At 35.5% G+C, this 24,164-nt stretch overlaps 1 protein-coding gene across 3 annotated transcripts in view; it reads right to left on the reverse strand.

The window, feature by feature from the left end:
• Positions 1-24,164, reverse strand: part of CUL5 (cullin 5) — an 84,653-nt gene that overhangs the window by 42,433 nt on the left and 18,056 nt on the right. For 2 of the 3 annotated variants that reach the window (XM_019718720.3, XM_019718721.3), the window contains 3 exons: positions 20,053-20,162; positions 7,176-7,275; positions 394-570 (listed from right to left, as the gene is read on the reverse strand). In XM_019718720.3, the coding sequence (XP_019574279.1) occupies positions 394-570; positions 7,176-7,275; positions 20,053-20,162 (387 nt within the window). The remainder of the gene's footprint in view (positions 1-393; positions 571-7,175; positions 7,276-20,052; positions 20,163-24,164) is intronic. The other variant, XM_074335529.2, reaches the window with a different exon arrangement.

Below are 24,164 nucleotides of genomic sequence, written 5' to 3' on the forward strand. Positions count from 1 at the left end.
CAAAGATACCAGAAGGTAACCTAATAAAATGAGAGATTTTTGAAACAGAATAAAAGTAATTAGTTTACAGGAAGGTAAAAGTACAAAGAAAGAATACAGAAATAAAATATTGAAGATAAAAACTAGAAAAAGGAGAAAGTAAAAAGGAAAAACAAAGAAAGTAATGTTAGAAGGCACAGATCTACAGATTAAAACCACATAAAGAGATGAAAGAATTGAAGCTAAAAATGGATGAAAGAAAATTAATTATTAATCAATAAAATCCAGCAAGAACTAAAAAGAAATTTACATGTGAAGTAGAAAAACCCATTTAAAATCTAAATTACTTTCAAATGTTTTTAAATCACCAGCTTTCTGAAAAATATTAGGAAAAAAATGGGAAAACTGACATACCTTACGAACAATACTGTCTTCTACATTTGATTTTTTATTGCTGCCCTGTTTACCCATTAAAGTAATCTCTAGTTGACAAAAAGGCTTCGGTAAAATATCACATTGTGTAAAGAATTTTCGCCATTCAACAATATACGCTTTCAGCAAAGCTGTATCATCTTGATGGCTCAGTACTCGCTGAAAAAAAAGAATTGTACCAGTTTGAAATAAATACAGATGCTTTTAAGAGAATACTAGAACATATTCATGCCATAAACTTCAAATATTTTAGTTACTGTAAAAACTATATTATACCCAAAAGAAATTAAAATATGTTCACATAGACTTATTGTGATTATTTCACAATACATACACATATCAAATCATTGTTGTACACCTGAAACTAATAAAATGCTATGTCAATTATATCTCAATTAACAGAAACCCTGTATCTGTTAGCTATCACCTTCTTATCCTCCCCTCTAACTCCTCTTTTCCCCACCCCCTAAGCAACCACTAATTTACTTTCTGTGGCTATATATTTGCCTGTTGTAGTATACATCAGTATTTTGTTCCTTTTTATGGCTGCATACTATTTCATTTTATGGATATACCATATTTTGTTTATCTGGTTGTCCACTGACAGACATTTGAGTTGTTTTCACCTTTTGGCTATTGTGTATAATGCTGTTATAAATATCTGTATACAAAAAATGTTCACAAAAACTTGTGCACACTCACCAAGAATAACAGAAAGAGGACTCAAACAAATAAAATCAGAAATTAAAGAGGAGACATTTTAATTGATACCACAGATATACAAAGAATCATAGCAAACTGCTATGAACATTATGCGCCAATAAATTTGATAACCTAGAATAAATAAATATGTAAAAACACACACTCTACCAAGACTGAATAATAAAGAAATAAAAAATCTAAACAGACCAATTACTAGTAAGGAGGCTGAATCAGTAATCAAAAACTTCAACAAAGAAAAGTCCAGGACCAGATAGATTCACTGGTGAATTTTATCAAGCATTTAAGGAAGAATTAATAACAATCCTTAACGTCTTCTAAAAAATAGAAGAGGAGGAAACACTTCCTTATTAATTTTATGAGGCCAGCATTACCCTGATTCCCAAATCAGATAAGGATGCCACAAGAAAAGAAAATTACAGGTCAATATCCCTGGTAAATGTACATGCAATATTCCTGAACCAAGTATTAGCAAACCAAATTCTACAGCACATTAAAAGGATAATACACCATGGTGAAGTGGCATTTATTCCAATACCACAAGAATGGCACTTTGGCAAATCAATGTGATACACCACATTAACAAAATGAAGGATAAAAATCATATGATCATCTTGATAGATGCTGAAAAATCATTTGACAAAATTCAACATCCTTATATGATAAAAACTCTCAACAAAGTGGGTATAAGAGGAATGTAGTTCAACATAATAAAATCCATATGTGACAAACCCTCAGCTAACATCAACAGTGAAAAGCTGAAAGCCTTTACTCTAAGGTCAGGAACAAGACAAGGAGGCCCACTCTTACCACACCTATTCAACACAATACTGGAAGTCCTAGCCAACCAATAGGAAGAAAAAAAGAAATACAAGGTATCCAAATTGGAACGAAAGATGTAAAACTGTTACTATTTGCAGATGACAAGATATACACAGAAAATCTTAGAGAGAAACTCTACAAAAAACTGTCAGGACTAAGAAACAAATTAAGTAAAGTTGCAGGATACACAATCAAAACACAAAAATCTGTTGTGTTTCTATACACTAATAACAAACTATCAGAAAAAGAAACTACATCAAAAGAATTAAGTAACTATCAGGGAGGTGAAAGACCTACAATGAAAACTAAGACATTGATGAAAGAAAATGAAGAAGACAAAAAAATGAAAAGACATTCTGTGCTCAGGGGTTGGAAGAATTAAAATTGTTAAAGTTTCCATACACCCCAGAGTGATCCTTATCAAAATGGCGTTTTTCAAAGAAATAGAACAAACAATTCTAAAATTTGTAAGGAACCACAAAAGACCCCGAATAGCCAAAGAAATCTTGAAGAAGAACAAAGCTGGAGGCATTATGCTGCCTGATTTCACACTATTACAAAGCTCTAGTAATCAAAACAGTATGGCATTGGCATAAAAACAAACACACAGATCAATGGAACAGAATGGAGCCCAGAAACAAACCCACACATATATGGTCAATTTATTTATGATAAAAAAGTCAAGACAGGGAAAGGACAATAGGGAAAGGACAGTCTCTTCAATAAATGGTGTTGGGAAAACTGGACAGCCACATACAAAAGAATGAAACTCGACCACTGTCTTACACCATACACAAAAATTAACTTGAAATAAAAGACTTAAATTTAAGACCTGAAACCATAAAACTCCTAGAAGAAAATATAGGTCGTAAGCTACTTGATATCAGTGTTGACAGTGATTTTTTTGGATTTGACACCAAAAACAAACAAGTAGACCATCAAACTCAAAAGCTTCAGCACACCAAAGGAAACCATCAACAAAATGAAAAGGCAACCTACTAACAGGAGAAAATATTTGCAAATCATACCTGATAAGAGGTTAATATCCAAGTATATAAATAATGCATACAACTCAATAGCAAAAACAAACAAACAAAAAGAAACAATTGAAAAATGGGCAGAGGATCTACACGGACCTTTCTCCAAAGAAGACATACAGATGACCAACAGGTACATGAAAAGATGTCCAATATCACTAATCATCAGGGAAGTGCAAATCGAAATCATAATGAGCTCAAACCTCAAACCTATTAGCATGTTTATTATTAAAAAGACAAGAAATAACAAGTATTAGCAAGGATGTGGAGAAAAGGGAACTTTTGCACTGTTGGTGGGAATGTAAATTGGTGCAACCACTATGGAAAACAGCATGAAGGTTCCTCAAAAAATGATAAATAGAACTACCATATGACCCAGAAATTCTACTTATAGATATCTACCCAAAGAAAACAAAAACACTAATTCAAAAAACATACAGTTGGCCCTCCATATTCATGGGTTCTTCATCTGTGGTTAGCTGAATCTGCAGATGCAGCCCATAGATACAAAGGGCCAACTAAGGGACTTGAGAATCTGTGGATTTTGGTATCTGGGGGTGGGAAGGCGGGTGCAGAACAGTCCTGGAATCCCCCCATATATACCGAGGGATGGCTATATGTACCCCCATGTTCACTGCAATATTATTTACAATAGCCAAGAATATAGAAACAACCTAAATGTCCATCAATGGAGGAATAAAGAAAACGTGGTATATATACAAAATGGAACATTATTTGGTCATAAAAAATGTCCAAAAAATGCCATTTGGAACAACATGGATGGACCTTGAGGGGATTATGCTAAGTGAAATAAGTAACACAGAGAAAGACAAATACCATATGATCTCACTTATATGTAGAATCTAAAAGAAGAAAAACACACAAAACAGGCTCATAGATACAGAGAACACACTGGTGGTTGCCATTCCAGAGGGAGGGGGCAAAATGAAGGAAGGGGATCAAAAGGTACAAACTTCCAGTTATAAAATAAATAAGTCATGGGAATGTAATGTACAGCATAGTGATTGTAGTTAATACTATATTGCATATTTGAAAGTTACTAACGTCTTAAAATCTCATCACAAGAAAAAAATTTTTGTAACTATGTGATGTATGTTAACTAGACTTATTGTTGTGATCATTTTGCAATAATACAAATATTGAATCATTATGTTGTACACTTCAAACTAATATTATATCAATTACACCTCAAAAAACCCCAACAAAAACAAAACTTATACACAAATGTTTATAGTAGCATTACGCAAGAGCCAAAAAGAGGTAACAACCCAAATGTCCATCAGTGATGAACAGATAAACAAAATGTGGCACAGCCGTGGAATGGAATATTATTCCGCCATAAAAAGAAATGAAATACTGGCCAATGGTACAACACAGATGACCCTTGAAAACATTATCGTAAGTGAAAGATGCTAGTCATATTGTATGATTGTATGATTCTAGTTATATGAAATGTCCAGAAGAAACAAATCCATATGGACAGAAAGGAGATTAGTCATTGTGCGAATCTAGTGATTGTGCTAATTAGTGATTATACAGAGTTTCTATCTGGGTTGATGAAAATGTTCTAGAATTAGTGGGTGATGGTGTACAGCTTTATGAATATCCCCAAACCCACCAAACTGTATATTTTAAGAGGGTGAATTTTCTGGTATATGAATTATATCTTTTTTTATTTTCCATATGGTGGAGCCTGTCTCTCCACCACTGGAGTTTGGGCTAGTCCTATGACTTGCTCTGACCAACAGAATGCAGCAGATGTGACACTGTGACACTTCTGAGCCAAGACCTGAAAAGGTCTTGTAGAGCCACTATCACCTCAAAGACTGGTTTCCTTGAACATAAGAAACCACATGAGGGGAGAGAGGCCCAGATGGAAGCCAGGACCAAACACCAAGTATGTGAGAAAAGCTTTCTTGAACCATCCAGTCCTTGCAGTTCACTGCTGCCACATTAGTAAACTTAGGTGAAATCAAGTGAGCTGGTCCCAAAGTGTGAAACCACAAAATTATGAGTAAATAAGTTATGTTAATCTAAAAAAAAAAAAAAAAAAATTCAATATCCGAATAACTTCCCAAGCACTGTATCTTTATTTTTACTTCACTTTGTTATTTTAAAAAATGCTATAATAAACATTTTAATGCATATTGTCTTTCCTGTTTGGGAGATTTGGCCCATTCTAACACGGTGAGCTCACTTGGTCTAGTAAATTGACTAGTAAAATAACTAATGCACTAGATTTTCTTAAAAGTTCAAAAATCTTTTAAAATTATACACCTGTCTCTGGCACTGCTATTCTATAATTTAACTGCTCTGAATTAGTGGCACTAAATCTCATCCTCAGGTTGTTACCGAGGTCTACATTCCAAACTTTACTGGGTCACGTTACCAGTGAAACCCTTAACATATTTTCTTCACGCTAACATATTAGTGTGAAGTATATTTTTAAACATTTGTTAACAATATCTAAGATTACTCTTTATGAGCCCATTTCTAGAAACTGAAGAATAAAGCTCTATCAATTTGAAACAATTTATCTTCACCAAACGTCATGAACAGATAAGCTGATATGCTTTCCAATGCAAGTGGAAATTGCATTTCTAAATCAGCTTTGGAAAAACACAGTTTTGATTAAATTTGACGCTGAAACATTTAATTTTTCTAGGCAGATCTGAAAAAATGATTTATTTTCATTAAAATATAATTTCCTCTAAAGCTATAATTTTTAAAAATGATTAAGACTGCAGAATTAATGGTGTTATCAATAAAGCATTTCATTTCATAAATAATCCCTAACATGACATCATATTGCATCATGATAGTGGCCGCACATTAGCAGAATTAAATATATACCAATCATGTACTTAATTTCAGTATCTTCCTTTAAGTCATGGATAAAACTCAATTTCAATTTCCAACTGCTAAGCAACTAGTTTTTAACAAAATTTCTAACAGACAACTTTTACTAAAGTTGTACAAGAGACACTAACACAAAAATTCAACTAAAGAATAATAAATTCTAGCTCTCCAGTTTTCAAACTTCATTCTTTAGAAAGTTAAATAATTATGTCCTTAGGCTCTCCTTCTAAGGGATGTATTAGTGATGCCAGAATTGATTCAAAATAACACTTTATCTTTGCATTAATTTCCCCCCCAAAAAAGGTGTTAATAAAGACAAAACAAACAAAACAAGCTCTTGAATAACTGACCTAATGCCTAAATGAACATTGTCTTCATTTCAGTAATTTTAAATACTTATAAATATTATCAACTCAAGAACACTCAATTTCAATTCAGCAGCAGAAATGCAAAGGACAGTCCAAAGACTGCACTGTGAGTTTTGTTTCTTCATTTGTTTGTTTTGTTCCTTTGTTGTTTTTAGTTTTATATACCACATATCAGTGAAATCATATGGTACTCGACTTCTTCTGTCTGATTTATTTCGCTTAGCATAATAATCTCAAGATCCATCCATGTTGTCACAAATGGCATTATTTCATCTTTTCTTGTGGCAGAATAGTATTTCATTGTGTATATATACCATATTTTCTTTATCCAATCATCTATCGTAGACACAGACAATAGTTTAGTGCTTACCAGAGGGTAAGGGGGTAGATGAGGGTAAAAAGAGATCAAATACATGGTGATGGAAGGAGAACCGACTCTGGGTGGTGAACACACAATGTGATATATAGATGATGTATTACAGAATTGTACACCTGAAACTTATGTAACTTTACTAACAATTGTCACCTCAATAAACTTTAATTAAAAAAAAAAAGAAAAGATTACACTGTTAAAGAAGTATCTGGAATTGAAGAAAATTACTATTATCTTAAGAACAGGTATTAGTTGTGAGGAAAAAATAGATTTATGTGGACTGACATATGGCCAAAAATTATGGTGGTGGGGACGTCTAAAAACATATAAAAAACTGAATTTCTTATAGCACCTTTTAATTGAGGATAATAATGTACTTTCTTGAAAGAAATGTCACTGGGGGAGGGGAATAACAAATAACAATCACTTCATTAAAAAATTTATTTAACAAATATGTCAAGAGTCAATGTGATATTTGAAATTACTTCAGAAGTCCTACATTCAAAATAAAAAAAAACATTCTTTGAGTAAAGTCTTAAATAAATCTTAATATAAAGAACTTACTGCCTGTGCTTGCTTAATAAACTCAAGAATATCTTCTTTTAAAGCCTGATGAATTTTCGCTGGGCCTTTATCATCCCAGAGACAGACTGCATGCACATCCCTGTAAAAATGAAGCAGGTAAACAAATATTAACACTGGAAAAGAACAAAGACAAAACTCATGTTAAGTTTTGTTTTAATAGTTTCCATGGACCTTGCTAGAACAAGCTAAGGGTGCCTGAATCCACTCATATGAACCAAGCATTCTTTTTGTAAGTTGCCTCATAAATGCAGAGGGTGCCAAAAAAAATGTATACACATTTGAAGAAAGGAAAAAAACTATTAAAATTGTAACACTCAATATATACTGATAACAAAAGATGAATACAAATCACGTTTGACTTCTGCAATTACAAGAGGTACTCAAAGTGGTTACCATCAGCGTCCAGACACTTCTGATTACGGTGAACTACTGCTTGAGCAACACTGACCAAAGTGCCTACTTGTATATATTTTTTTGGCACCCTCAGTATATTTGTGTCTATCTTTATTTTCTTTGTCATTGTTTTCTTTAAATGTCTGCTACTTACTGCATAAAATATTTTTAATTATAAAAGTATACTCCTGTCACTTAATCCCACTCACCAAAGTGAACTATTATTAATGTTTTCTTGTGTAAAAACAAGTATAAATCCTTTTAAGTCTTTAACACAATATATACAAACTACTCTTTTTAAAAAAAATTAGTAATTTAAATCCCATTATGGAGACTATCCTAGCTTCCCCCATACATTTATTACATTTACATATCAATTACGACTGTGCCTCCTTTATTAAAAAAATAAAAATAAAAACAAAAGTCCTCAGAAACTGGTATACAAAAGCTCTGAACTTACAAGGCTGACATATTTTACCCAAAAGTCATTCATTATGGAAATATATTTAATATTAATAAATATTCAGAGTTAATTTCTTAATTACCAACTTGTATGAGAACAGAGAAACATAACAAAAGGAGTCTTATATCAGCGACTTTTTTATTCAAAGAATTTTCACAGTGATTTATTTAGTACCTTATGGAGCCCGTTACAAAAAATATCAAAGAAGTCTAAATAAAACATCTCCAACACTCATAACAAAGGCCAAATAGTTCAGTTTATATTCAGATTCTTAGGGACATCATTAATATGTCTGAGTATTACTTTGAACTTGCTTTTATCATTTGTGAAATTCAGTTTAATAGTGGTATGTTGGGCCAGTGCCTACGATGCAGTAAGCACATAGATATTTGTTAAATAATATAATAGGTAACATCTGACTGCTTACTATGTGCCAGATTCTATTCTAAATGTTTTAACTCATTTAACCTTCACAGCAACTCTGAAGGAGTGCTATATTTATCTCCATTTTACGGGTGTGGAAACTGACGCAAAGAAAGGTTATATAACATTCCAAGATTACATAGCTTAGTATATAGTGGATCCAGGCAATTGGGCTCCAAAGCCTACACCAAACCACCTCCCCAAATTTATTCTTGTAGTCCTCCAATCCACCCAACAAACAGTAGCCCAAGTGATCTTTGTAAAACTCAAAAATCACATCCAATTACTTCTGTATTTAAAAACCTCCAATGGTTTTCCATTGCTTTTTGAATACAGTACCAAATGGTTAATTGACCCCTATAATACCTCTGTAATCTCACCTCATGACTAAAGGAATCTAGAGTCTAAAAGAAGAAACTGATACAAAAATAGATTGGTTATAACTCAATATAGACAACTACTACGAGGCATATAAACACAAGATGATTTTGGAACCCAAGGAGAAGGTGAAGGTAGAAATGAGAGGAAGACAGGAAAAGGGAAGTTTCCCTGGAAGAGTTGATTCCTGAGCTTAATCTCAAAGAACAGGTAGGAATTTACCAGGAAAAGATGTAAGAGGGAGGGGGAAAATATTTATGTAGATGTTAACAATATGAGTAAAGAACTGTGGATCATTCTGGGGTTTGCACTGAATTATAAACAAATCAATGTGGTTAGCAGGTGAACTGGGGAGTGATAAGCAAGAAACTGGGCAGACTAACCCCATTATTCACCCTGTGTTCAATCACAGTCCTACTGTATCCATCACCTAAATGTGTCTCTCCAATTAGGACATTTCCTACTATCATCATGACCATAATCAAAATCACCATCATATCTTACTTAGTTTATTGTAACAAAAACTAACATGAATTAACTGCTTACTATGTGCCAGGCACTTTACATATATTGACTCATGTGTTAGTTTAGGTTTTCCGAGAAGCAGATGTGTAAGAAATTAACTGAGGGAAATGCTTCTGAGGAAAAATGGGAAATGAGCTACAGGAAGCTGTGCGGTGATGAGCCTACAATGCTGGTCTGATCCCTATAGGGAAGAGTGGAAAGGAAGGTTGGGTAGCAAGAGTCTTAGACTGCAGTGTAGTTCTAAGGAAGTTTGATAAAGCTGTTGGAGAGTTTCGGAGCAAAAGTCACTCATCAGAGGAGATACAGGTCTCCCCGAAATAGGACTACCTTAGTATCCCTGCCACACTCAAACCACTGCTGGGATAAGTCAGAAGGGCTCAAATGTGACTTGCATCTCATAAGGCAACAGGGAATAGTGTGGTAAAGGATGTAGGGTTTGGAAACTCAAAAAAAATCAAACTTGGTATTAATTTATTAGTATGTCTTCTCTAGCTCCCTTTTCTCAACCTCCAGGTATTCCCAGGTGTTGCTATATGAGGGATGAATGTCCTCAATGTGGGGAGCCATGGTTACAGGAAACTCTGAGCTTTGCAGAATGGCTTGGTTTATGCTACCTGTTTCCTCCCCCTGAGGCAATTGTCTCTGCCTGCACCTGAGGGGAGCTTGAGCTTGTAAAGCTGCTGAGGAATTTGGTGGGAGCGGCCAGTTCCCGGACACAGAAGGCTGATGCCTATCAGGGCAATTGATAAGATAATTACTTGTGAGTTTCGGTGAATTTTGTATCCTCTATGTGAAAGCTAAAGAATTTACATTTGTTATGTTAATACATACTTGCACGTGCTCAAACTGCTTATATGGGTGCAGTAAAATAAACTTAGTGTCTTCAGGATCACTGAAGTCCGCGATCGCCATCATATGTGAGAGTGTCTTTTATTCATTCCCACTCCCCCATTCGGGAACCCATCGACTCGTGGCGGCTGGCCCGTCGCACCTCAATACACTTTCTTATTCAAAACACAATACTACTCATACAACAGAACATGGGGCATCTCCCGGTCAACTTTCATACACATCTTGAGGAATGTATTATGATAATGCCCTTAAAGGCCGCTATGCTCCACTCCCTAATCCTACTCTCTTCCATCCCAGAAGTAACCAAGCCTGAATTTGTTCTTTTTTCAAGTTTTATAACAGACTATAAAGATTTCTGAACTTTATAGATATTTTACCAAATAATGATTTTTTTTCTGATTTTTTCATCCACTTATAGCTGCATACAGTTCTAGTTCATGCACTTTATCTGTTATATCAAATGGCACTTCAACATAAAGGGAAGGAGCAACAGTGGGCAATAAATATATGAAATTAAGTCTGAATGGGTAAGAACACATTCTCTTGGAATATATAACCAAGATGCTTTTTTAAAAAAAAAAGACATGCTGTAGGGGAAATGCTTTTAAATACTTAACTATGTTAGGAAAAATCAGGGAGTGGGAGAATGACAATGTTCAAAGATTTCAAGAGAAAAGGGATGGAACAAGAAGCATGAAGTAAGAAGTATCCCAAAGGTTTTAACTTCCTTGGATAGAATGGAAGTAAAAGGGCAATATTGTGAGTTTGGTATAAAAAATAGGTATTTTGCTTTTAATTAATAGTAATATCATAACGCCTTTGACTGAGAGTGAGAAATAGAAAAGTAACCATTAATGGAAGTGAACTTTCAAATTAACAAAAATAAGGAAAAAGAAAAATGAGGAAAAAAATAGCATCTAATAATAAGTGATAAATTTATAGAAGTAAAAAGAATATCAGTTATAACATTAAATCTAAGTTGAATAAATTATCCTATTAGAAGACAGAATGCCCTTCAAAATGACAAACATTATATAATTATATGATTAATTACATGAAGTACCTCATGTAATAGGCAAGTTTATAAGACAAAAAAAAAGTAGAATGGAGGATACCAAGCGCTGGGGGTGGGGGTACAGGGAATGACTGTTGAATGGATATAGAACTTCTGTTTGGGATAAAGTTCTAAAATTGGACAGTGTTGATGCTTGCACAACATTGTGAATGTGTTTGCACACCAATACCACTGAATCATATACTTTAAAATGGCTAAAATGATAATTTTTATGTATGTTTTACCAAAAAAATTTTTTAAACTACCGTGTGTTTTTAAAATTACTAGGCAAACACAAACCAAGAGAAAGCAGGATGGCAATATTAATATCATCCAAAGAGGAATTTATGGTTAAAAGAAGTAGAGAGAAGAAACATTCTGTATGTAATGATAAAAAGCATTATTTATGAAGATATGTCAGTCTAATTACACGAGAAAACGTATACCTCAAAATGTAAAACAAAAATAATTAGATATGCCAGAACTCGATACAAATGCATTAGAATACTTTAAGACATCCTTATATCAGTTAGGATTCACTCAGCTGAAAACAGCATTAAACTCAATTAACAGTGGCTTATATAATAATGATAATTAGGTATTTTTTCTTATATAAAAGTCTATAGAGGTAGCAATTGCTGGTGTTTGTTCAGAGACTCACCAAGATCTTTCTCTCTCCACTCTGTTATCTTAGCATGTTAGCCTCTTATCCCTGTGACTGTTATAGGGGGAGGGGAGGATAGTGCCAGGCACACTAGTTTAACTCATCTGGAGAGCGAAAACTTTCTTAGAAGCCCTCCTGTAGACCCATTTGCCAGAATTGTGTCACATGGCCACCCTAGCAGTAAGGGAGTCCACAAAAGTGAATATTAAATTATCCAGCCTCTATAATGGAAGATACACAAGGCAGAGAGAACTAAGAATGAGTAGTTCTTAGCTAATCAATAGTGTCGATCACAAAATCTCTCAACACTTGAAAATCTAGAAGAAAAAAGTTAAGGACATAGAAGAATTAAAAAAAAAACCCAACAATTAACAGGTACAGTTTATTAGCGATTCTTGCAACTCTCAAAAAAATCATTTTTTCCTAAGAGCACATGCATACGTACAAAATTTTTAAAATATATTTTTATAGGTGGTTTCTCTGATCATAATCTATAGATAAATCGGTAAGTGACAACAACTTCACTATTTAGAAATTAAATTCCTAGATAATACATGCATTAAAGAAAAACAACAACAAATTTACAATAATCAAGAAAGCAATAAAAAGGAAAACACTTCATACCGCAGAACCTATGATAATAAAAGCAATATTAAGAAAAAAATGTATGGGTCGGCTGGTTGGCTCAGTTGGTTAGAGAGCAGTGCTCATAACACCAACGTTGCAGGTTCGATTCCAACATGGGCCAGTGAGGTACGCCCTCCACAACTAGATTGAAAAACAACTTGACTTGAAGCTGATGGGTCCTGGAAAACACACTACTCCCCAATATTCCCCAATTAAAAAAAAAAAAAATTAAGAAAAAAATTTATAGCCTTGAACGCTTTTATTTTAAATTATAAAAAATAAAAGAAATAAGAATTCAATAAAAGGACTAAACCAGAAAAAGAACAAAATAAATCAAAGAAACCATAAAAAGGACAATAAAGAAGCAAATCATAAATTTTATAATGAGCATAAATGGAATAAATATTCTTTCCAAAGAATTTTTGCTTTTTTTCCTCTATTGTACAATTACTTTATAGTTCATTAATTTTGGCTTTTGGCTTTCTGTCCTTCTACTTTCTTTAATTTGCTGTTTTCTTTTTTCTCATTTCTTGAAATGAAAAATTAGCTCACTGACTTTTAGCCTTTTTTTCCAATAACATGCATTCTAGGCTATAAACTCTTTACCACTTAAGCATTGCTTAGGTGGATACAACAAGTTTTGATATGATGTATCACATCAAAGATATTTTTATAACTTGGTTACGTGAAAAGACCTATAACACAGATCAACTCCTTAAGAGCCAAGTAAAAGAAAAATATGTAGGATTAAGGATGAAAAATGAGATTTAACCACATATACAGGATAAGCATACTACTTAAAATTCTATGGCAACAAATTTCTAAACCTAGAGGAAATTGAAACGAAGTATACAAATAGATACTTTGTCTTACTCCCAATTTTAAGTAAATACTTCCAACCTATCAATATTGGGATGCTTGTTGATAGTATATTTACAGATGACCTTTATCAGATTAAAGAATAATCTTATTTTCCTATTTTATTTTGGAAAGATTATTTATCTTTTTGTCTTTTCTTCATCTACTCAGATTACTGATTTCTGACATGATTGTGTCTTTTTCTATTTGTTTTTTGAGTTCAGTTTTCATTTCATTTCCTCCGCTTTTTTTTTATCTTGTTAGCTTTTGAATCTTGGATTCAAGATTTAGTTTTATAACCCCAAATGGTTGTATAAGGATACTAAATTCAGTTTGGAGAGTTGCGTTTGTGTTCTGCTTCACAGTTGGTTTCTCCAGGACAGTTTTTATCAACTAAAATGTTTTGATTTGTACTTTTTTGTACTTTTGGATGGATGTCTGCTTTTTTTCTATTTATATTCATTTTATGGTCAGGATTTCTAGTTCAAGAGCACCTCTTTCTGTTTAGTTTAATAAAGCTCAATTTGTTTAATGGCTGATATTGTTAATGGTAGAGGAAAGGGTACCTGTTTCATTTCTGCAGATCCTTAAATCCTCTATATCCTTACCTGCTGAAAATATGTCCATTTTGTCATAAACTTGATTAAAAACTTGAGTAGGGACAGAATACTAGGTTCAAAATAATTTCCCTTCAAATATTTAAAGAATATGTTCCATTAATCTGCATACCATTTGACTGATAAAAAGAGTGGGGACAGTCTGTTTTGTGTGAAAGATAACTTTTTTTCTCTGCAAAAGTTATAGTTATTTTCTTTATCCTCGGAATTCTGAAATTCCTTAAGGATATGTCTACGCATGATGTTCAGCACTTCCAATATGCAGACTTGTAGGGATGGCTGGGAAGGGACAAGAGTGTTCAGTCCTGGGAAATTTTATTCTTATACTTTCAGACTATATCCTCTCCTCTATTGTTTCTCTCCTTCTGGAACTCTTTGTAAGTAGAAGTTAACCTCATTCTAGATCTAGCTTCCATTTTTCTTAATTTTTATTTAATTTTCTGTCCTTTGCCTTTGCTCTACATTCAGGGAGAAGTCTTTGGTTTTATTTTTCAAATTGCTGACTTGGCCTTTTTTTATTTTTCAGCTCTTTTATTTTTTATTTTGAAGATCTTTATTTGCTTATTTCATTTTCCAAAGTAATCTTTCTTTTCATACCTCTCTAATGATATAAACTACATTTTTTTTCTTTTTTTTGGGGGTAGTTTTCTAAACCTTGCATCATCTACTTCCTCTAACTTGGAGGTACAGTCTCTAAGGCGGCCTCCAGTGATCCCAGGCTCCTGATGTTCATACCTGTGTATAGTTTTCTCCTAGAGTGTATAAACATTTGTCTGCATGATCAATAGCATACCGCAGAAGTGATGGTTTGTCACTTCCAAAATTATGTTATAAAACATCATGACTTCTATCTTGGGAGCACTGTCTCCCGCTCTGGGGAAAACAAGCTGCTACACTGTAAATGGCCACATAGTGAGAAACTGAGCAGCTAGTGAAGAACTGAGACCTGCCAACACTCATGTGAGTGAATCTAGAAGCTCATTCAGCCCTAGTTCAATATAGGCCTGTATTTTTTGTAGAGCTTGACTGCAACCTCATGAGAGACCCTGAGCCCAAACAACCCAATTAAACTGCTGTCAGATTCTGGACCCTCAGAAACTGTAAGATAATAAATGTTTACTGTTTTAAGCTGATACATTTTAGTGAAATTTGTTTTGCAGGAATAGATAACTAATATACAGAGATATGACAAAGAAAGCAGGGAGATGGAGGACTACTGTAATCATTCAGATGAGACAGTGGAAAAAAAGGCAGCTGGAATGGAAAGAAGTTCAAGAGATATGTAATAAACATCTATGAAACCTAGTAATAAACTCAGTATGAAAAGTAAAAAAACACAGGAAGTTCCCAGTAGCTGTCAGGTTTTTTGGCTTGAGACTATGAATGACACAAAAGGCCACGTGAGGTCTGGAAGTTCAACTCAGAAAAAATGATCTGAATTGCTTATATGGAGATAAGAATACAAGTAAAAGAAAAGGAAATATTGGAACTCCTGAGGAAACCAACATTGAAGTGGCAGGTAAGGATAAGACAGCTAAGGTGACTGAGATGAGGCAGACGACAGAGGAGAAAAACCAGGAGAAAGTGGTATTATAAAAACCAACTTAGGAACAACAGCAAAAAAATCTTTAAAAAAATTATTTATAGTAAAGAGGAATTTTCTTAAAAATAAGGCCTCACAAGTTGAAAATAATCAATTACTTATTTTGGTTTCAATTTCACACACCAGAGTTAAACCAAACAACATATATCTAAAGCAGCAGTTCTCAACTGAGGGAGGTACAGCCCTGTCAGGACATTTAGAAACATATGAGGGCTTTTTGTTTGTTTGTTTCATTCTCAATAATGGGGGGGGGGGGGGACACACAGGGAGTGTCCACTACTAGATTTTATGAGGGTGAAGGACAGAGATGATAAACATCCCACAATATACAGGACAACCTTGTAGAACCACCCAAATGCCAACAGCACTCCTACTAAGAAATCATGACATAGATTGTGAGAAAAGGGGAGCATATAGTCAATATAGTTTAATAGCAATGCATTATTTTAGTACTTCAGATTTAGCTATAAGTAACCTGAATGTTACTTATATGGTTAAATAAGCTACAATTTAGAAAGGTTTCAATTAATGTATGTTTTGCAATTTTGGTGATGGCATCCTTTAACCTATAAAGACTACATATTGAGCAACCTTGGGTAACTCTCCCAAGAGATATGAGAAAAAGCACTGGCTGGGTGACACCTTTGGTTTTTGTTCTCGCCTCCAAGTAGGAGGAGAAAAGGCCCGAAAGTTCCCAAAGGTAAGCTTTAGGTGGACCAAAAATGTTAAATGTTTGTGTTGCTCTTTCCTCCAAGCATGAAGAAATAAAAATAAGAGTTAAATGAGATCCCAGGACTGGAGAAAGCTTTAGATAAACCAAGGGAGAGGGAAACCACAGGCATCAACCTCCCCAGACCCCTTGCACACCAGGCAGGATCTCCCAGAGCTACAATGTTACTATTACAAATGCTGGCTTTTACTGCTGGCGTTTGAATACATTTGTAACAGAAAAAAGGCCCAAGAGAGGTTTAAAAGATGGCTTTGTATTTTGTGGCTATTGCATCTGGATATATAATAAAGATATAAAACACAAGTTTGTACTTTCATAAATGCTAGAGGAATCATATCAATCAGGAAAAGGTGCAAAATAAAAAGTAACACACAACTTCCTTGCTTTTTACTGCTGGTGAGGGGACTGGAATTGAAACTGTTTAAATATTGGAAACCGAAAAGTCTCTGTAATGCATGTTATTTACGATTATTTTTACCTATTGGCATTTCTGAGAAAAGGGAGACAGGATGAAAACTAAGAAAATATCTAGGAAGCTACAAATGTTTTGAGTTTTAACAAGCAGTTTTTTAGTTGCTACTGAGCTCTTTTGAAATCAGATGCCTGACCCTTAGAGGCTGATGATCTTCCAGCCTGATGTGCAAATTTTTGAGTAGCTCGATTTAGACTCTAAGATCGACAAGATAAAATGAGCTTAGAAAAGTCTTGCTCGTCACTTGGACTTGGAATATGACTGCCTGTTTTTGCCACACATTGGCTTTGTTGATGCTGAAGAAAAAAAGTCACTGGCTTTTTTGGAAACCAGAATTCACAGATCCTCTCTCACTGGATCTGACTCTAAGCTGAAACCTATACTGTCTGATATTGGGCTGTTTAAACCTCACTGCAAGCTGTACTGAAGTTAAAGCAGGCATATGCTCAATGAACAGGACTCACTCCAGGCTGCTGAAGATTTAAGACACCCTCTGTGCAGCCATAAACTGGAAACATCATGCATTCTGGTTGGCCCATCAGAATCACTTGCAGATACCCACAGAAAAGGGCTTAATCTCTAATGGGGCCATCTGAAATCAAGCAGCTGATTGGTTCTCATATAGAGGTTAAGTACATCCCTAACTTGTGCTTACTGCCAAAAGCTGCAGGCTGGGAGAGGGCACTCTACTCACTCCTTATAGACTGGAAGCTAGATCCCTTCTCATGGATGTCTCACTGCTACTGACTTGTGTTTAGCTTTTTTTCAACCATGTATTAATAGCCTGATTCTATTTCCCTCACCTTCATGTCACCCCTCCTATACACACACCTTAGTAAGGAAACTTGGTTATTAAACACAGTTGTCTTCAGAAAGGAACGGATCTTTTCTAGGTTGCTCACTAGATAAAGAGCTGGATGAAAGAGGTGGGCGGTGACATAAACCTATTCTGAAAATGTTTTAAAAGTTGAGATTTCATCTAGACCAATTCCTAAGCACAACGTGTCTTTCTACTTAGGTTGTACAAAAATGTCTTTCTGTAAAAATGCTTTTGTTCCTCTTGCAGATCTGGATAATTGGCAAAAAATGAATAGTTTTCATTACTGAATTGGACACACTAATTTTATAAAAGAGAAAAACAAAACTCAGCACCAGAAGAGGACGGCATTAATATTTGTTTTTCAGAACTATTCTTGAAAGCTTTCCCCTTTTCCTGAAGAAAGTCTGCTGGCGCTGGCTTTCCATGCTGTTGTGAGTGCTCTGAATTTAAACTGACTGCCGAGCTTCCAATCCCACCTACCAGTGCTCTGAGAGAGCAGGAAGCAGCCCCAGTTCCTACACTTTCCATACAGAACACCTCTAAATGTCATCCACACTAGCAAGGCAAATGAACTGGTGCCACGGATAAATGAAACCATGTGGAACTACCTGCCTCCAGACAGTCCATCTGAAATCAAGGCCCAAACTGAAATGACTGGACTGGGAACGCAAGAGCGTAAAGCCCCAGTGCTCTTGGCAGCTTGTGCCTGTTTTTCTTCAGGGGAGGAGGGCACTGGGGGCCTTGTTAACCTACACTACCTGACTCATGTATGTCTTATTTGAGGGATATCCTAAAAATTGTAAACTTGTTGTTCACAGGGGTACCACATGTATCCTCTGAAATTATGCTTCTTTACGTGGGTACCTTGACTATCATCACACTGCTTCAACAAAGCCCTCAGGTATGCTTAAACTTATGGGCCAGCGTTGTACTTTGCCTGAACTGATACCTCAAGGCATGTTAAAAAAGATCCATGTAGTAACTGAAGGAGAAAGCCATCTAGTTTTCTAAGATAAACCCCATGGTTGATGGGATTTATTAATTAGCTACCATACTTTGCGATGTATAATGCACTCCTGTGTATAATGCACACCCACGTTTTTGGCTCAAACTTTCAGGGGAAAAAAATAATTCATTTTAATTTTATAATTCAAATTTTTATTTGTTTACATTTAGGTACTTGTTTTTTATATTATAAAGGAATCATTCATTTTTTTAACGTATTATGGTACAAGAAATTTTATGTAAGAAATAATTACAAAACACAAGAACAGATAAAAGGTACAAGAAATTTTATGTACCAGTAACAAATTTGCGATAGTTATGCATCATAGAAGGCCAGGAACTCTTCATCGTTGTAAGTTCATCATAAGTTCAACAAAACTGATAATCGTATTCCAGGGTATTATTTTACATATGGATATCGTTACTGATTTCTAGAGTTACACTTTTAACTCATAAGTATAAATAAAAGAATTTAAAAATTTTATATAGATATGGATTAGTACTACCCATGTATAATGTGCATCCTTATTTTTCCCTCACAAATTTGGACAAAAAAGTGCTCATTATACACGGCAAAATACGGTAAACCCAGGACCTCTAAAAGGTACAACTGAGATCAGTATTACAGGTTGGTCTTGCCTTCCTGTGTGGAGCCCTACTGATAACAGTTTTTCTGTAAAGACATTTGACCAAAGGCCAACAGTTAACATAGCAGAAGTGAGACTGTATTCCTTAGGAAAGGCTTCTTGGCCTTGGCTGGCATCTGAGAACTTGAATGGTCCACAGTTGCCTTCACTGACATAAAACTTTCCTGAAATGATTAGAATGGCTCACTGTGCCTAAACTCTTTGTATAAACAATATGGTTTACACTGAATACCTGCTCTTTTTCTGAGGGTCTGGAATTTTGGTACATGCCAGGCAGAGTCTGCCTATGTAACCAGCCCCCAGTAAAAACCCCAAGTACTGAGTCTCCAACGAGCTTCCCTTGTAGACAACAAAACACATACGCTGTCAATCCTGTTGCTGGGAAAATTAAGCGTGTCCTGTGTGACTCCACTGGGAGAGTGCTCTTGGCAGCTTGTGCCTGTTTTTCTTCAGACTGTATCCCCATGTGCCTTTTTCCCTTTGCTGATTTTGCTTTGTATCATTTTGCTGTAATAAATCATAGCTGTGAGTATGACATGTTGAGTCCTGAGAGTCCTAGCAAATCACTGAACCAAGGGGTGGTCTTGGGGACCCCCAATACAACTAGTAATAATTTTAAACAGGTAACCAGACCAATCTAGAGTAAACATTCCATTTGGATACAGAAGAACATCACCAAAATTTCCTTTATGTTAGCAAAAAGTTAGAATTAATAGATTACTTACGAAAACAGATCAAACCACTGCTGTTTTGTAACAGATTCCTGGCGTAAAAGCTTCAAAACAATTGGACGCATGAAATCCCATTTGTCTTCAAACTGAAGAGAACCTTTATTCTTTAATAAAAAGAAGGATAAACAGTAGTTTAATTTAAATGCAGTTAAATCAAAACTGTCTGTTATTTTTATCTTTTAAGAGATAGATAAATTTAAAAGAATCAGTTTTCCATAATGAAATTCCTATAAACTTAAGCTGGTATCAAGGAATCAGAGGAAGAGAAACATAGAAAAGAAAATTAACTATACAAAAGTGTATAAAGAATTTGGTCTTGCCCAAAGAGGTCTGGCTTTTGCCCTTGGCTCCTAGCAGGTAATGTCTGGGCCCTTGGAATGCTGTATCATTATTTGCTTGGGAACATTGGGTCATACTGGATAATCTAACAAGGTAATTTAGGGAGGGGGCTGCCATACACATCTAGTCTTACAGTGAAGGCTGGGCAATCTAGAAATACCAACAGTGTGACTTAGGATGGGAGTTTTGGGTCAACCAACCTGGAGACTGAGATTACCCATGTGAACAATCAATCAATCATGCCTACATGACAAAGCCCCAATAAAAATTCTGGACGCCAAAGGCTGGGTGAGCTGCTCTAGCTGGCAGTACTCCATATGCTCTGTCACACATTGGGGCAAGGAGTGAAATGTGACCTGACTATACAGAAGAGGACAAGGGAAGTGTATGAAAAGCTCCTGGACTCTGCCCTGTATGTCTCTTCCTTTGGCTAATCTTAATTTGTCTCCTTTCCCTGTAATAAACCATTACCCCGAGTAGAACAGCTTTCACTAAGATCTGTAAGTCTTTCTCATGAATTATGGAAACTCAGGCTGGTTTTGGGAGACCCCAAACATGCAGCTGTTGTCAGAAATGAGGGTGGTTTTATGTGTGGAGACTGTGCCCTCTAATTTTATAGTTGTCCTGACCTCACAAAAAAAGAATACTAAAAATCTATATCAACTCTGAAAACTAAGACAAAAAAAAAAACATAGAAAGATACCCATCTCATTTTATAATGCTAACAAAAGCCTGATACCAAACTGATGAAAAGAGAACCAGAAATGGAAACTCTAGACCAATCTAATCAGAGAAAATAGATGTAAAAATCTTAAATAAATATGAAAAAATTAAACAAGTGGCATATCAACAGAATGATACCTCATAATCATGCACGGTTTATCCCAGGAATGTGGAAGTTGCTCAATATTAGAAAAAAAGATCAACTCATTACATTACTATAATAAAAAGAGAAAAGGGAGACCCCCACATGTTTATCATTTGTACTGTTCCTTTTCAAGTTAAGTATGGCCATGTGACTTGCTTTTGCCAATAAATGTCAACAAAATCATTAGTTTTCTAAAATACCAGCACCATACACTCCTGGGAAACTCATTATTGTTTTTACTATATGATTGTTGTTGAGCAAGTTGCTCCCCTGTATCAGATAAAGTTCATGTACTGACTGCACGGAATCTGCAAACTCCCGGAAATTATAACCCAGAAGCAGTTTCTAAACATACGGTCTGACAAGAACCTACATCAGAATTATCTAGGGTGGTGTTTACACATACAGATTTCTAAAATCTACCTCAGACCTGCTGGATCAGAATCTCTTGAGGTTGAGTTTAGAATTTGCATGTTTCATAAATTCATGATAAAATTATGTTAAAATGTTATGACCCAAGAAAGGTTAAGAACCACTGAATAACATTAACTCTTGTGAGAGCAAATGATGCTTCTTACATCTACAAACACAGTTGATCCTAAAAGTTATGTACTGTCTTGCTCTAGGTACCTGCTTTTATCACACAGTAGTATTCTTATTACTAGGACTCGCAGAAGATTTTCACTCAAAATTTAGTATCAGGATTAGCATGCTTCTCCCTTGAACAACTAGTTTATTTTTACCTTATGGACTTAAGTGAATTATGTAGGTAACTTTGCTCTCCTTAGTGTTGGCTAATGAAAAATCCAGTCAGATTTCTGATCCTATATACTTTGTGTATTAACTTTTTTATAGTTATTATTTTCCTGTAACTCTCATTTCTTCATTTACTCTGAGTAAAGGGTGTATAAGCAAACAAATATGAAGGAACCATAGAAAGAACATACAAATCTTTTCTTGACTATGACACAGAGAATCATAATTCCTTCTTAATAAGAGGGTACTTTATAAGGTCAAATAAGTCTATTTCCATAAGCAATTTCGGCAATTTATAAAATTAAATGCAGTATAAATCCTTCAATTAAAAAAGTACAGAGGACTAAACAGGTATTTGAGATAAATTAAATACTGGTTAGGCTCTAAAATCTATCAGATATGACAAAATGATAGGAAACACATTTTGGTTCTCCTGTTTGATGATAACATGTAAGATTAACTACAGAAACATTTCTCCCAGTACTCAAAGGAGGAATTTAATAATTACACGTTTTCTATTAAGCTTTTATAATAGACTCTAAAATCAGTAACTCAAGCAGTTCTTCTGACCTATTCTCTGTTAAACTGAAGAACACATCATTAAATCATAACTAAGCAGCAGGATACCAAATCTACTACCTACAAAACACAATATCTTATTCATAAGTGAAGGTACCTTCAAATTATGAACTAGGATTTATGAGTTTTTCCAATGGCTAACTTAAAGCTGCCTCATCTTTGTTAATGTGCTACAAAGTCTCTTCTGCTTTAATTCTTTCATTATTACTCAGAATAGCAATGACTTTCTTACTCAGAACTCACCAAGTGCTAGTAAGTCTAGGATTATTTCACCCACTGGCTCTTTTTGACCAAGAGAATCTCAACATTTGCCATGCCCCTGCCCCTCTATCATTCACGCCTTACGGCACAACTAATTCCTTCACAGGCACTCCTCAAACAGACAAATGGGCCATGGGGAAGCCAATGGAGAGTTGGCTGTGAAGATATGTGGGGGAAAGAGTATTCCAGGCAGAGGAAGCAGCCATTGCAAAGACCCTAATCTAGACATAATAGAAGGATGTTTGATGCATTCAAGGTAGAGCCATGTAAGGACAGAGGAAAAGCAGAGGTGGTCGGAAAAAAACAGAGGTTGGATCGTGTAGGGCCCTGAAGGCCACTGTAAAGACTTCGACTTCAATCTAAGTGAGATGGGGAACCATTAAACATATTTAAACAACAGACATGATCTGATTTCCATTTTAAAATCTCCCTGAATGCTGTGCTGAGAATGCATTACCAGGTGCCAGGGTTAAAGCTGGGTACAGGGTTAGGAGGCAGGTGAGAGATGATAATGACTTGGCAATGGAGTTAGTGAGCAGTTGTTAGATTTTATGTTTTAAAGGTGGCACTAACAGGATTTCCTGACAGTATGCATCTCAAATGAGAGAAAGGAATAAAGCACGACTCTAAGGCTTTTGTCTGATAAAGTTCATTCGTATATTGGGACTGTCATGCGGGAGACCCGGCGGGGTCTCTGCTCCCGCTCCCCACAAGAGAACGCAGAATATGGTGAGGCCAAAAAGGAACACCCACGGAGCCATAGGTAGGGGAGTCATACCACTATATTCTCTCTAGCGGCACTATACTCTCACTGGAGGCTGGATCCACACTGTCCGCAAACCGCCATCCACGCTTGCCAGCCCAGCTGCCATCTTCTTGCTAGCCCTCATTCTTTTCTTTCTGCTAGCGTACCCACAGCAGTTATATTAGTGGCCAATGGCTCACTGGTTACAGCTGACGGCCAACTAGCCACAGCTGATGGCCATCCAATCACAGTTGATGGCCATTTACTACCTGAGCCAACACCTGTCTATGTGAGGCCGAGAGCCTGAAAACTTCTTTCTGGGGCTCTGCCCCCACAGGGACCCACAAAATGGAGGCTACCCCAGTGGCCAGCCCACATCCCAAACCTAAACTTAAGTGAGGCTCCACATACGGGAAATGCCTCACTGTCAAGGACACCTAACACTAATCACAATCCTCCCACTCAGCGTTAGCTAGTTAACCTTAACTAAAAACATAGGGCCTGCTTACCTTACAAGGAAATCCCTGACCTCCTAGCCACTCCTAGCCCTATTTCCGC

This window comes from Rhinolophus sinicus, chromosome 14 (assembly GCF_057876585.1).
Source record: "Rhinolophus sinicus isolate RSI-liver-muscle chromosome 14, RSI-T2T, whole genome shotgun sequence".
Lineage (NCBI taxonomy): Eukaryota > Metazoa > Chordata > Mammalia > Chiroptera > Rhinolophidae > Rhinolophus > Rhinolophus sinicus.